The sequence below is a fragment of the Eptatretus burgeri genome, chromosome 11 (genome assembly GCF_056783735.1).
Source record: "Eptatretus burgeri isolate ZD-2024b chromosome 11, Ebu_testis_v1, whole genome shotgun sequence".
Taxonomy (NCBI): domain Eukaryota; kingdom Metazoa; phylum Chordata; class Myxini; order Myxiniformes; family Myxinidae; genus Eptatretus; species Eptatretus burgeri.
Window position 1 is genome coordinate 2,929,972 of NC_140971.1, and position 13,744 is coordinate 2,943,715.

The 13,744-nt window shown below is 42.6% G+C and overlaps 1 protein-coding gene across 8 annotated transcripts in view; it reads left to right on the forward strand.

Annotated features, from left to right (window-relative positions):
- Positions 1–2,692, forward strand: part of SCMH1 (Scm polycomb group protein homolog 1) — a 40,443-nt gene extending 37,751 nt beyond the window's left edge. For all 8 annotated transcript variants that reach the window (XM_085847771.1, XM_085847777.1, XM_085847774.1 and 5 more), the window contains exons 14-15: positions 22–170; positions 748–2,692. In XM_085847771.1, the coding sequence (XP_085703897.1) occupies positions 22–170; positions 748–888 (290 nt within the window). In that variant the 3' untranslated portion in view covers positions 889–2,692. The remainder of the gene's footprint in view (positions 1–21; positions 171–747) is intronic.
- Positions 2,693–13,744: the final 11,052 nt, after the last annotated feature.

A 13,744-nucleotide genomic window follows, 5' to 3' on the forward strand; every position in this document is an offset into this window, starting at 1 on the left:
TTTTTGTACCCGTCTCCACAGTGAGTTCCACTACAGGGCCGGAGACGCCCATGAGCCCTTCCCCTCCACGGGGCCACCCAGATGATTGGTCGGTTGATGATGTCATCAACTTTGTGAAGTCGGCCGATCCTGGTGGGGGTGGTGCTCAGGCTGAAGCTTTTAGGCGGCACGTAAGTTACTCGGCCACTTGTTCTGCCGACCTAACGCTCAGAAAGCAAGATGTGAGACGGAAAGCAAGATTGGCTCGGTGGATATTCCTGAATATTTGGCACACAACGAATGGGGTTAATGGGTGCTTTGTTGCAAGGTGCACAGTAAGGAGAGGAACGCAACCCAAGTGGCAATGTAGCATCCTTTTTACCCGAGCGGTTAGAAGAGTGGCGGCACAAATATTTTCATCTTGTGTGAAGAGCATCATCGAGTCTATTATTAAATAATATAATACCCAAAAGGAACATCGTTTTAAAGTTTCTTCCGATGATGATTGATACGTACAACTCCCCATCTCCCCCTAAACCTTCTGCACTGCAAATACTGTGCTTAACAGCCTGAACCCCTTCCTTTTTCTCATTTGTGGACGTCATAATGGCTCTTCATGGGATTCATAATTTGTCTCCATCCCTAAAAGTAGACACTTTAACTCCAGTGTTGTTAATAATTTCTCAAAGTAATAAGGTTGTTGACCTGCTTTGCATTAATCTTCTTCCTACTTCCCTTCTCCGTTGCTCTCCTTCGTCCTCCCATCAGGAAATAGATGGCCGAGCGTTGCTGCTGCTCAGAGCAGATGCTATGATGCGCTACATGGGGTTGAAGTTGGGTCCAGCACTCAAGCTCTCCCACCACATTGGACGTCTTAGAGAAACAACAGCACACAGCCAGCGACTTTAGATAGACTATGTTCACGTCCATTACTTGCTCTCTCTCTCCCCACCACAATCTGTCTGTATTGTCTTCACTCTTTCTGATTGTCTTTCTCTCCCTATCTTTTTGTTTCTCTTTCAAATGATGCAAAGATTGTAAAATGGGGAAAACCACATCGAATAGTAAAGGTATTGCTTATGGTTCCAGTTTGGAGTAAGTGCATGACGTTACACCTTCATAAGCCGAGCTGTCGATCGAATTGTTTCCATGTGTTTGTGTTCATCAAAGATTTTAAACCGAAGCATGGCAATTACGACACCTGAAAATTGTGTTTGACTTCATGTTTTCACTCCTATTTGTTGTTTGGGTGTGATACACATGGTCTCCTCGTCGTGCCCTTTGACATTGGCTCAGATCCTCTGACCCCACCACCTTCTCTTATTCCTGTAACTTCCTGTCTTCGACTTCCTTCAACATTTCATTCTCATTTCATACCTCCCAACCATCCTTTATACTCTCTCGCTCATCAAAAACTATTGGGGAAAAAAGGTTTCAATTTTATTTCACACATTTTCACATCACTGATCGTGTTGCCTCCCCATCTGATTGGCCATGTGAGCCATGGAACATCATCCTTCATGGTAGACACCTCTTCTTCCTTTTTCTCTCTCGAACCCTTTCACATTCTCTGACCATGTTCACTCCCAGTTTCTCTTCCCTTCTGAACAGTACAAAATCCATTCCTAACAATCCACCACACAGGTAAAGTGCAGTCTGTCGAGCATTCGGCAACCCAGCTCTTCACCCGTCTTGTCACCACGTTAACAGTATCGGTACCCAAAGCACAAACTGCATTGTAACAACCCGAACGCAAACACAGGTCAACCTTTCCTCGAAACCTATTCTGGACTAATGTCTCTCTCTATCTGTAATCCCCACCTGTATTTCCACCGCCTTGCACCCACACCCTTTCTAGTCAATCCCCTTTTTTGGTGGACCAGATGGAGGACTGGATGTTCCCTCTCTTCATCTGGAGTCACCAACTTTAAAAGGCTTGCACGCCAATATGATTATCTCTCCTACACGTCACCACCTGATCTGTGATTGATTTCGGTGAGACAAGATGACTTTCCTTCACGGGATATCCAGGACTTCATCTCCCACCCTGGTTATTCCTTATACCCTTTTGATAGACCCAATTGCTCGTGCTGATGGCAATGATGCGGCTTGCATCAGGAGACTCCCCACCTTTGATCACCCCCTCCCCCCTTTTCACCCCAACTCTTCTGTCCTTGTTCACCTCCCCCTCCACCCCCACCCTTACAGATCAAACATTCATGCCTCCAGGTATCCAGCTTATTTTTTTCACGAGTAAAACAATTGATGTTGGGAGTGAAGCCATTCTGTGCTTTAAACTGTTGTACCCTTGGGCCTATCATATAATCTCCAAGTGGTTGTACCCCTGGGCCTCTTGTCAATGGAATCTACAATTGGTTGTACCACTCGACTCATCTGAGATGGAATATCAAATTGGTTGCACCCCTGTGGTTTTTGCTATTTTGTGATATGTGCATCATTTCCACGTGATCAATCCCAACCTTTTTCTAGTCCCTAAAGCATCTTTCTGGTGAATGAAAAATTAGGATCTACATCGTTTTATCCATGCATCTCTCTCTCTCCCTTTCTAAGAAATCATGGATTTTTAATAGTTATTTGTGATTCTGGCCAAAAGCAATCCCCATTTCTCTGTCCCATTTCATTTGAGATCAAGTAATCTGCTGTAATTCTCATTTTATCAATTTCTAACGTTGCAATAAATAGTTAAATGCTACGCTTGATTTCCCTCATTTATTGTGCATTCCTTTTCATGTATACAAGATACATATTGCTAAGACCCTCAGCAATGTTCATTTCAGAAACTTCTGTCCAAATTACTATCTCCGGGGTCGAGCTTTCACCATGGAAATTTGAACCCAACCTTTTTCACATTACCCTCATGTGGAATGGAGGGGATTTGGACAGAGTTTCGACATTCTGCCTTTTCATACGAGTTCCCTTTCAAGGAACCTCGGCCATGCAATGCCTGATCCACAAAAACACATCGGGCCGAATACATTTTTGAAATATCATGCGATGTATCGTTTTTGGCCCTCTCTCTCAATGGTGAAGAATCGCCAAAAAATTATTGCATCTGGAACCGGATCGGGATCTTCACCCAAATCTAATCAGTTTTTCCTTGTCACTCACCGAACCTGCGCATTAAATTTCATCTGGATACGTCCACAACCTTTTGAGATATCCTGTACACAAACAGACAAACAAACAAGAATAAGACGTCATGCAGAGCACGATACTTGCAAAATCCAGAAAACAAATTTGTCCTCAACAATAATTGGTAGAACATCGTTAATAAAGGCGCTGTCACACCTTGACGATTTCGCCAGCAATGGCAACGTATAAAAATGTATGCAAAACGTTGGTGTACGCTGAAATTGATGTTTTTTTTTTAAGATTCGGTTGTATTGATAAGGTGTTGGTCGTATGCATAACATTAGTAACGGGCACAGAACGTTTCGTTGTCTTATAGATAACTGATACCAACGAATGCTTAGCCTGTTGTCAGCGTTCACAACCTATGTCCAACGATAGTCTAACTTAGGCATAGTGCGCTACACGTATCGCTGACGATCAGGTGGCGTAGCCGATTTAAATCATAACCGCCTGAGAATTGGAAGTGTCAACATCACAGTCACACCTTGACGATTTAGCCAGCGTATGCCAACCTATGAAAAATGTGTCTAAAACGCTGGCACATGTCGAATACGGTATGGGTAAGTTGTGTATACGTTAAGAGTACGCTGTCATATTTTGTGGTACGTTTAGTATGTCGTGAAATTTCAAGCATGCTGAAAATTTTACGATGTACTCGCCGTATGGCTCGCACGTTCCGCTACGCTGGGAATAAGTTGTAGGCACGATGTGCGATCGTTGACACAAGTTCCTTGTAAGTTACTCATAAGTCGAAACACGTCGAGGTAATGTTTAGCATACCCGAAACTTATTTTCTCCATCAAGGCACATTTTCTTTTTTTCTCCTTGGCTCCGTGAAGGCACGTGACGAAATATCTGAAGTTGTTGTTGTTGTTGTGTTGTTTTTTTTTAGTCTATCACGAATTTTAAAATATATTCGGACATTTGCTTTTAAGTTTTGACGTCGACGTGACAATATCCTCAAACAGAAAATATTCACAGAGGAGGAACAAAGAATAAGACATGAGCAAACTGAAGAGGCAATCGGACGTGACGTAACGGCACGTGACGAAATATCGGAAGTTATTTACTTATTTATTTTTAACGCTGCCAATACACCATTATACGGTAACTGTAAATTAGAAACACGTTCAGTAAGTTCTGTGGTCGTCCTGAAGACGTCAATCAAATACGTCTACATATGTCAATATGCGTTGGAGGTACGTTACACATAGGTTCAAAGCACGTTATTCATAGGTTAGAAATAAGTTTTGGGTACGCTAAGCATTACCTCGACGTGTTTTGACTTATGAGTAACTTACAAGTAACGTGCCTCGACGTGTGTGCAACGATCGTGTAACGTGCCTACAACACGTTACTCGTAGGTTATAAATAAGTTTCGGGTACGCGAATCATTACCTCGACGTGTTTCGACTTATGAGTAACTTGCAAGTAACGTGTGTCGACGATCGCATAACGTGCCTACAACTTATGGCCAGCGTAGCGGAACGTGCGAGTCATACATCGTAAAATTTCAAGCATGCTAAAATTTGAGGACAACCGCAAAGTACAACGATGAAAGCCAGCGTACTACGACGCATGGCAGTGTTTTGCAGCGTGCTCTCAACGTATACAAACTTACCCATAACGTATTCGACGTGTGCCGGCGTTTTAGCCCAATTTTGCATACGTTGGCTAAATCGTCAAGGTGTGACAGGGCCTTAAAAGGCACTCTTGTCACATACTCCTGGCAAAACACTGCAGAACCAGAAATTACCATTACATCAATGGAATCACTTCAGTAGCTTCTGCATAGATTGTACTCCACTTCAAACTCCTCTTCTGTACCCACATCATTCCAGCAGAAAGGGGGGAAGGGGCGACTGGTTGTGTTTAATGCAACACAAATCTTAAAAATAAAAACAAATTCCATGCAACAACAATGAAATTAAACAGCATGTAAAGAAACAAGTAATAACGTTTTAAAACGTGTAAAAGGATGTCGGGATGTTACTCCAACAACAACGCATTTTTAAGGCCATTTTGCCTTGCTGGAGTTGGGGTTAGCCTTGTGGGCTCCATGACAATCTTCTCCACTTTGCCCTATTTTCTGCGTCTCCCCTTGTTAACCCCCTAACCCGCATTTCTCCTTCCACCACCTTTAGCTGAGTCTTTCTTGGTCTTCCCCATCCTTTACTTTCTTCTACATTCATTTCTATCACTCTTCTTACCCAATCACTTTCATCCTTCCTCAACACATGACCCAACCATCTCAACCTGTTTCTCTTCACAACCTCCATCACAGGCTCTATTCCCATCATCTTCTGCAATTCATCATTTGTCTTCCTCTCTCTCAACGATATTCCGCACGTCCACCGAACCATTCGCATTTCCACCCTTCGTTGCTGCTCTACGTTCATTCCCCATGTCTCACTCCCATAAATCATTGTACTCCTCACACATGTAGCATACACCTTTCCCTTCAACGACACTCCCCTCCTCGTCAGCACACCACTCAGTTCCCGAAACTTCTTCCGTGCACATCTCTCGAGCAACCGTCGCCGAGTCTGATCCACTTTCTCCATTCAGCATGTCTCCTCGGTAGCAAAATGTTTTCACACCTTCCAGCTTTACGCCGTCTCCAAGATCCAACTCAACAATTCCTTCATCTGCAGCTCCCTCTATGCACACCTTCCACTTGAATGTAGCTGCCACACTGATTAATGACCCTCTCACACCACAACATTTTCGATCAACTCACTCAATGTGCATTGTACACTGAATGGAGTTCATTTTGACACCCTTCCTACACATAGCACACAGCCACTTCCCAGTCCTTTCCACCTCACCACATGTTTTTGCACTTGCCATCACTTTCATCTCTGATATTCACCTTCAAACCTTTTGTCTCCATACATTCCTTCCACTTGTTCATCTTCTCCTTCAGTCCATCCCCCCTCTGCAATCAACACCAAATCATCTGCATACAGCAGCTCCCACGGTAAACCCTCCTTTGTGCTCCTTCTCAGTTATCTTCTCTGCCGGTCTTAAAACTGGGTTGCTCTCGATGTTGCCATCCCATTCATTCTCTACATTCAACAGGCTTTCCATATATCACTTCAATCTTCCTTTAATTCTATCTGGGTCCACAACGATTTGTCCCACTTCATCCTTCAAGCAACCAAGTTATGTCAAACAAGAACTAACACAAACGCACACAGTGTCTTTTTTAGTACCAACCATTATTCAAAGAAAGATGGAGAGATGATTTCACGTGATCATTTCTTGGGACCATCTCCATCTTGTTTCCGTACTTTTTGGAGGAACATCCCGACACATCCCTTTACATGTTTTAACAATTGTAGTAACTTGTAATGTATATTCTGGCACATATGACACTATCAGGGAAACATTTTGTATTTATTCAATGCACACAGGAACTAAAAAACGATTTCTTCCTCATCCCTCCCTCGTATTTACATTGTTTACCTCTCTTCAAACAAACCTTTCCACAAGGAAGCAAAAGTTGTTTTTTTTACACCAGATTTTGTACTTTTTAGGACACAATATTACAGCAGCTACCATTAACAATTTCAACTACATTGACCTTGCCAATGAAAATTAGAAAGCATCTCAAAATGCAAAGCCAGTCGATGTCTGCTCTGTGCTTGAACTCAACTTGACAACAGCAGCAGCATCTTAAAAACAAGGAGTAAAATGTATGAATTAATTTTCTCGATATTCTAATAAAGGTTTGTAAAAAAAATATGATGACAAAAGCTCAAATGGTTAAAAAAAACAATGAAATACAGAAGCGATTCCAAAACCTGGCTGTCTCACGCTGCGCAGGTCTGGCTAATAAGGCCTCTTTGTACTTCCTGTGACTTTACTCTTTGACCCGATTAGTTTGTTTTCTCCATATTCTCTTAATAAAAATTTGTTGAAAATCTCATGACAAAAGCTTAAGTGATAAAAAAAAAGTTACGGCCGAGACAGACACTGTTTCGAGTCCACCTCAAGGCACTGTGACAAGTGCACTGGTAACCTGGAGGATATCACTGCAAAAAAGAAATAAAGACACGAATGTGCCTTTTATGTTTTATGGGTGAAATCTACATTTGAAAAGACGGATAACTTTAAGGCATATTTATTCATCCCGACGGTCTACCTTAAAAACAATAATAGTGGTGGTGGTGGTGGTGGTGGTCGTGTGGCAGCTTAGCTGCTATGGTAGCTATCATTTCTTGAAGCGTGACTGTGTCACTGATGCAGTGCTCCTCTACCAGTACACACACTGGAACTGGTACTCATTTCGCCGACCTCGGAAGGATGACAGGCTGAGTCAACCCCCTGGTGTATTAATTCAGCAGCCGACGAGGCTTGAACTCAGGACCCGAGGATCCCAAGCCGCCGCCCTAACCACTGAGCCAACACCAGGTGTACAATAATACTGATTAAAAGCAACACTTCTAAGAATCCCCAAATGAAACAGGTACAAACGTCCCAGGTAGCAATGCAGCGATGTTAAGTTTCCAGCCCAAGAGTCGTGAGTTATCTCAAGCAAACAGTTTGTAAAATGAACTTCAGTGGGTTATAAATGGATGAAGGTTCAGGAGTGAGTACGGTCAAAAGGATCTTGTCCAGAGGGTGCGCACAGGATGAAACTGACAAGCCAATCACGTCGTAAAAGACCTCACAAGGTGAAATCCTTGTATCACTGAAGTATGCAAAAGAATGACTCCACATGTCAAGTTGTGTGAGACGTTGAAGACAGGACTTTAAGATGTGAAGGACAATGGGTACTTGCAGATTAGAAAGTAGAGGAACGGGCAAGCTGCCTTCTCGACAATGGGCCAGTGAAGAGATTCCTGCTTTGAAATTGTCTCCAAGCCAACAGCAGTGCAATGTCCGACCAGTAGAGGGAGTTCAACAAACGATACCTCACCGGGTTCGATATAAGTCGTGAAACTGAATCTCCAACAACCAACGTAAGGTGGGGTGAAGTTGGGGCCTTCGTAATCAGGGAACGGGGCAGTCGCTGAACCATTCCAGGTTAACACACAGAAGACCCTCCATTCCTCCTTTACTGGGTGAGTTGGTTTTAAAATGATTTTAATCACATCAAAATCAGCCCAGCAGCTCAGGAAAATGTCTCCCATTTATCTCCTCCGTTCCTTCTCCTTCTACATTTTCCTCTCTCCAATTGACACAAACCGTCAGTGCTTTATACAGGGTGCTCCAAAAAGACCCGAACAACTTTGGTTGTTAATATATTTAGAACCACAAACGATACGATACACTGTGGTTGATATGATACACAGAAACTCATAAAGTTTGTGCACACCATCAATACACTTCAATGTGAGCTCCTTTTGTCACGTGCAGGACATCAAGGCGGTACATCTTTGGCCCAGCATGTTTGAAACCACCGGTGCGCATGCAGCTGTGATCTGAGAACCAACATTCTGCAGGTTTGCCACCTTGGTATTGTAAGCAACATGTGTGACAAACCCCCACAGATTGAAAAAAAAAATCAAGGGGGGGGGCTTATATCTGGTGATCGTGGGGGCCAGGCGGTTGGTCCGTCTCAGCCAATCCAGCGACCTGGAAGTTTTTCATTCTTGATGGCTCAAATGACGAAGGCCTAATGAGGGGGAGGGCCGTCCCGTTGAAACCGTCCCGGTTGCAGGTGTTCAACCTGTGGGAAGGTGAATCCTTCCAACATGTTCATGTAACTTGGTGAGGTCACTGTATCCTCCACAAAGAAAAAACACACTCACCAAGTGCTCATGGAGAAAGCCACACCACACATTGACCTTTGGACTCTGGCGTATGTGTTCAATGACCATGTGGGGTGTTTCAGAGCCCCAGATCCACACATCTGTGAATATGACCTTTTTCAGGAAACCTTCGTCATCTTTGATGCGACTGAGAATTTCCAAGAGAACACCTTGTGTTTGGGTCCGTCTTTGGGTTTGGGTTCCTGTAGAATCTGCACCTTATCGGCATAAAGGTTCAGTCTTTTCTACAAAATCCTTTGTACAGCGGTGGTGCGTAGTCCCCATTCTCTGGATGTGCGTCAGATTGATTTTCTGGGACTTTGTTGAAATGATTTACGCATGTGTTCGACTGCTGCACTTGTGTTTGGTCAACCGGTATTTTTCTGTTTGAGACAACTTCCAATCTCTTTAAACCTCTTGTACCACTCTCTGAATCTCATCCGCAATGGCAGATTCCTTCCATACCTTGCACAGAAATTACGCTGAACTTGCGTGTTGGATCTCGTCTCAACGAACCACTTAACATACTGAGCTTTCTCCTGTGGAATCATAATTTTATTTTAAATGAAACCATTAGACCTGAAAAATAAAGAAAACTAAGAGTTTCTGTATCATAAAAACAAGGGGTATCATCATATAATTTGTGGTACTAAATATATTTACCAAAGTTATCCAGTTCTTTTTGTTGCACCCAGTATATCTTCTGCAAACTGCCAGGGTCTCTTCCATCTCGGGTTGTTATCATTGCCAAGGCCACTGTGGCAGCCATTGGTGTCTCTGATCTCATGTTGTCATTGCCGAGAACATTACAGCTTTACCTGGTGTCATTGCGACCCGACAGGACTCTCAACAACCAAAACAATTCCTTCACCAAAGCACAATTAAATGAATATTCTGGTCTGGAACAACAGGAACATAAAAACATTGCATGGAAGACAGGCAAAAAAAAAAAAATCCAGTTATTTGATTAAACTCAAAACGATACCTTGAGATTTTTAAAATACACTTTGAGGTTTTTTGGTAGTTAGGTGGAGGTGTGAACACATATGGAAATTGTATTTTGTACACACATTTGGTAATGAACTATCATACTCGAACACCTGAAAACTGCATCGCAAAATAAAGTTTGGGGGGTTTTTTTTTGCACCAAAATCCAGCTTTCAATGTGAATCAAACTCAACAGGTGTCGTTAGTTTGTTTCGTTACGTCCTCGTGCGCAACAAAAGGAAAGAGAAGGAGATGAAAACAGAGCACGGCACAGCGAGTCGTGTGACCCATTTATTGGTACTCCTTACAGCAGCTCGTAAACCAAGTAATCGTCACTGCTTGAGCGATCAAAATGACATAGTCGCCGACCTGGTGGGGAAAGTATTTTCAAAGAAGTGTCAAAGCCGAAGGATTGCGATTGGTTAAAATCTAAAACTGCCCGCTACAATGAACAGACACTGCTTCGTACGCAAACTGCAGTTATTGTCACAGTGACTTTTTCACTTACTCATGGGATGTCATCAGATGGCAGTCAGGAAACGATAAAAAACAAGTACAGGTACAAAGTACACCTCCCCTACGATAGATAGATAGACAGACAAATCCAACAGCACACGAGATTGCCAGGGGCACCTTCAATGCTCAGGGATGCCACCTTGCAGCACGTGGAGACGGAATTGGGAGGGAGCGGTGTACAATAATTAATTGCGTAATTAAAATAAATAATAAGTGTAAAATAATTGATTTCTCAATCAATTGTCTTATGGTATACCTAAACCACCACAGTTTCATCCGAATATGCAACTTTTTGAAAATTAAGTAATTAATCGAAAAATGAATAATCGATAAATTAATCAAATAAATCAAAAATACTCTGGATAGCCAAATCACTTGGTCACTGTCGTATCCAAATATCAGCTTCCGAGCTCAAAAGGTGCCTCAGATGAGAAAGAAAATAAATATGGAATAAAATTTAAAAAACAATAATAATGAAGTAAAATAATTAATTGCTAAATCAAAAAATAAAATAAAAAATACCGGTTTTGCTGAAGCACATCTTCACTTTTGTACACAAATTTCAGCTTTCTCGCTCAAAAGGTGGCTGAGATATCGGCCGGACAAACCAACAAGAAGACATTGTGCAGAGCACGATACTTGCAAGATCCATAAAACAAATTGAACCTCAAAAATAATTGGTGGTTTAATTCGGTGACCCAATATGCAACTTCTCTTCAAATTTCAAGTCAATGGGATGAAAATTGACAATTTTAGAAATTCCACCTTAGTTGTTGACCTTTGGCCTAAGTTGACCTTTTGGTCCATGACCTTTCGGTCCATGTTGACCTCAAAAATAATTGGCTGGTTGAATTAATTGAACTGAAATATAAATGTTCAAATTTCAAGATTTGAAGAGGATTTATATTTCAGACTGGCCTCCAAAATCTGACTGGCCTATTGGTTCACGAGTCAGTAAGTGACAACTATTGATTCACGAGTCAGTAAGTGACCACTATATTCGTTATGGGTGTGTGTCTGTCTGTCTGTCTGTCCCGAGCATAGCTCCATGGGTTTTGATCCCATCCTGATTAAATTTGGGTGGGAGGTTGATATCATGATCAAGTTGTTTTCCTGAGAATGGGCGTGGTGCGCCCATTATGGGCGGAGCCACGCCCAAGAAACGTGTTTTTAGGGGGTAGCCGATTTCAAGTTACATCTTCTCCGAGGGGGTCTGTCGAATCTGGCAGGGGTTTCGGTGTTTGGTTAGCCCAATGGCACCTACATAGCCCCACGGAGCTCGATTTTTCATTTTCGTCCCAAGGTCAAGGTCACAAGGTCACGAACTTAGAAAATGTCAAAAAAAAAATCAATAAATTGGGCATCGAGCTCCTCGGGTTTTCCACTGTTTCGAATGAAAGTTGGTATGCAAGTAGTGCTCTTCGAGTATGACAACTTTCATCATTTACGTTTTTCCTGATTCCTGCCAGTTTGCCCGTGGCGTCCCCTCGAAAGTCAAAAAATAAAAAGGCAAACCGTGTACATTGCTCATGAACCATCGCTGTCTCCAGATTTGTTTCAGACTAAATCCACATTCCCAAGCTGGCCTCCAAAGCCAGTCACCGACTGGACATCCTCCGTCGTGTAAAGTCATTCCTTGGCCCACCTGAGCTCCTGACCACACGCAAAGCTTTAGTCCGCAGCCTGATAGAGTACTGCTCTCCCCCTGTGGGCTGGTGCTCCTGCATCTCACCTTTCTCGGCTTCACGCTTTGGAAACCAAGGCATTTCGGATCATTGGTATCTCCCACAATGAGGCTGAGTCTTTGGGTCTCTCACTCTCTCACTGCAGGCAGGTCGGTGGTCTTTGTCTTTTGCCGTCTCCTCTCCAATCTCACCCCCCCCCTTTGCTGTCTGCGATATGTCTCCCTCCCCCGATCTCGCCCCCCCTTGCTGTCTGCAATATGTCTCCCCCCCATCTCGCCCCCCTTGCTGCCTGCGATATGTCTCCCCCCTCCCCCCCATATTTCCGCAGGGTGCTCAAGATCCGTCAACAACCCTCTTCTGGTAAAACTACCAAAATAACGAATCAATGCTCACCTTCACTCTTTCATTAATCTTTTTCCCCAACCTTTGGAATAAACTCCCACACTCTCTTCAATCGCATTCTTCCCTCCAGGTCTTCAAAACAGCCGTTCACCACCATCTCTTATCTTCCCCCATCCAAAATCATAATCTTTTCAACCCCGTTAATCCACCCCAAACCCACGTCCTTCAAATTCCCTGCTTTCCTTCCTGAAAGTCCTTGTAATGTCCATCTTGTTTATCCCGTGTTTGTTCCCCACCCCATCCCTCTCCCTTCCACAGTTCTCCTCATGTCCCTGTTCCCCACTGTTTTGTCCTTCCCTCTCCCACCCCTCTTGTAATTCCCCCCCCCCCTTGTTGTGCATTCTGTGTGTTAAGCTCTCATAATAAGCCTCGAAAATGAATACAAAAAAAAGAAGAAAAAAATAAAAGAAGTCAATCGGATGAAAACTGAGGATTTTAGAAATCTCACCGAATTTGTTGATCATGGGCCTATGTTGACCTCAAAAATAATTGTTGGTTGAATTCAGTAAGCGATGAAAATCCTTTTCAAATTTCTCAATCGGATGAAAATTGAGGATTTTAGAAATCTCACCTAAGTTGTTGACCTTTTGACCTCAAAACCAATCGGCTTCTTGCTTATGACAAACTGGACCACATGGTGAAGTTTCGAGAAGATCGGTTTAAAATTGTGACCTGTACGCGATTGACAGACAAACAAGTTTGACTGACCAATATATTTGAAAAATCTTTGATTTTGCAAGTAACAAACAAACAAACAAGAAGAAGATGCCGTGCAGAGCACAATACTTGCAAAATCCATAAACAAATTTAACCTCAAAAATAATTGGTGGTTGAATTCAATGACCAAATCTGCAACTCCTCTTCAAATTTCAAGTGAATGGGATGAAAATTGTCAATTTTAGTAATTCAACCTATGTTGAACTTTTGGCCAATGTGAACCTCGAAAATAATTGGCTAGTTGAATTCAGTGACCTGAAACACATATCCTCTTCAAACTTCAAGTCAATCGGATGAAAATTGAGAATTTTAGGAATACCATCTTAGTGGTTGACCTTGGGCCTATGTTGATCTCAAAAATAATTGGCTGGTTTAATTCAGTGACCAAATGTGCAACTCCTCTTCAAATTTCAAGCCCATCGGATGAAAATTGACATTTTAGAAAGTCGGCCGATGTCCTTTTGGCCAATGTGGAGCTCAAAAATAATTGGTGGTTGAATTCAATGACCTGAAATATAAATCCTCTTCAAATTTCAAGTCAATGAG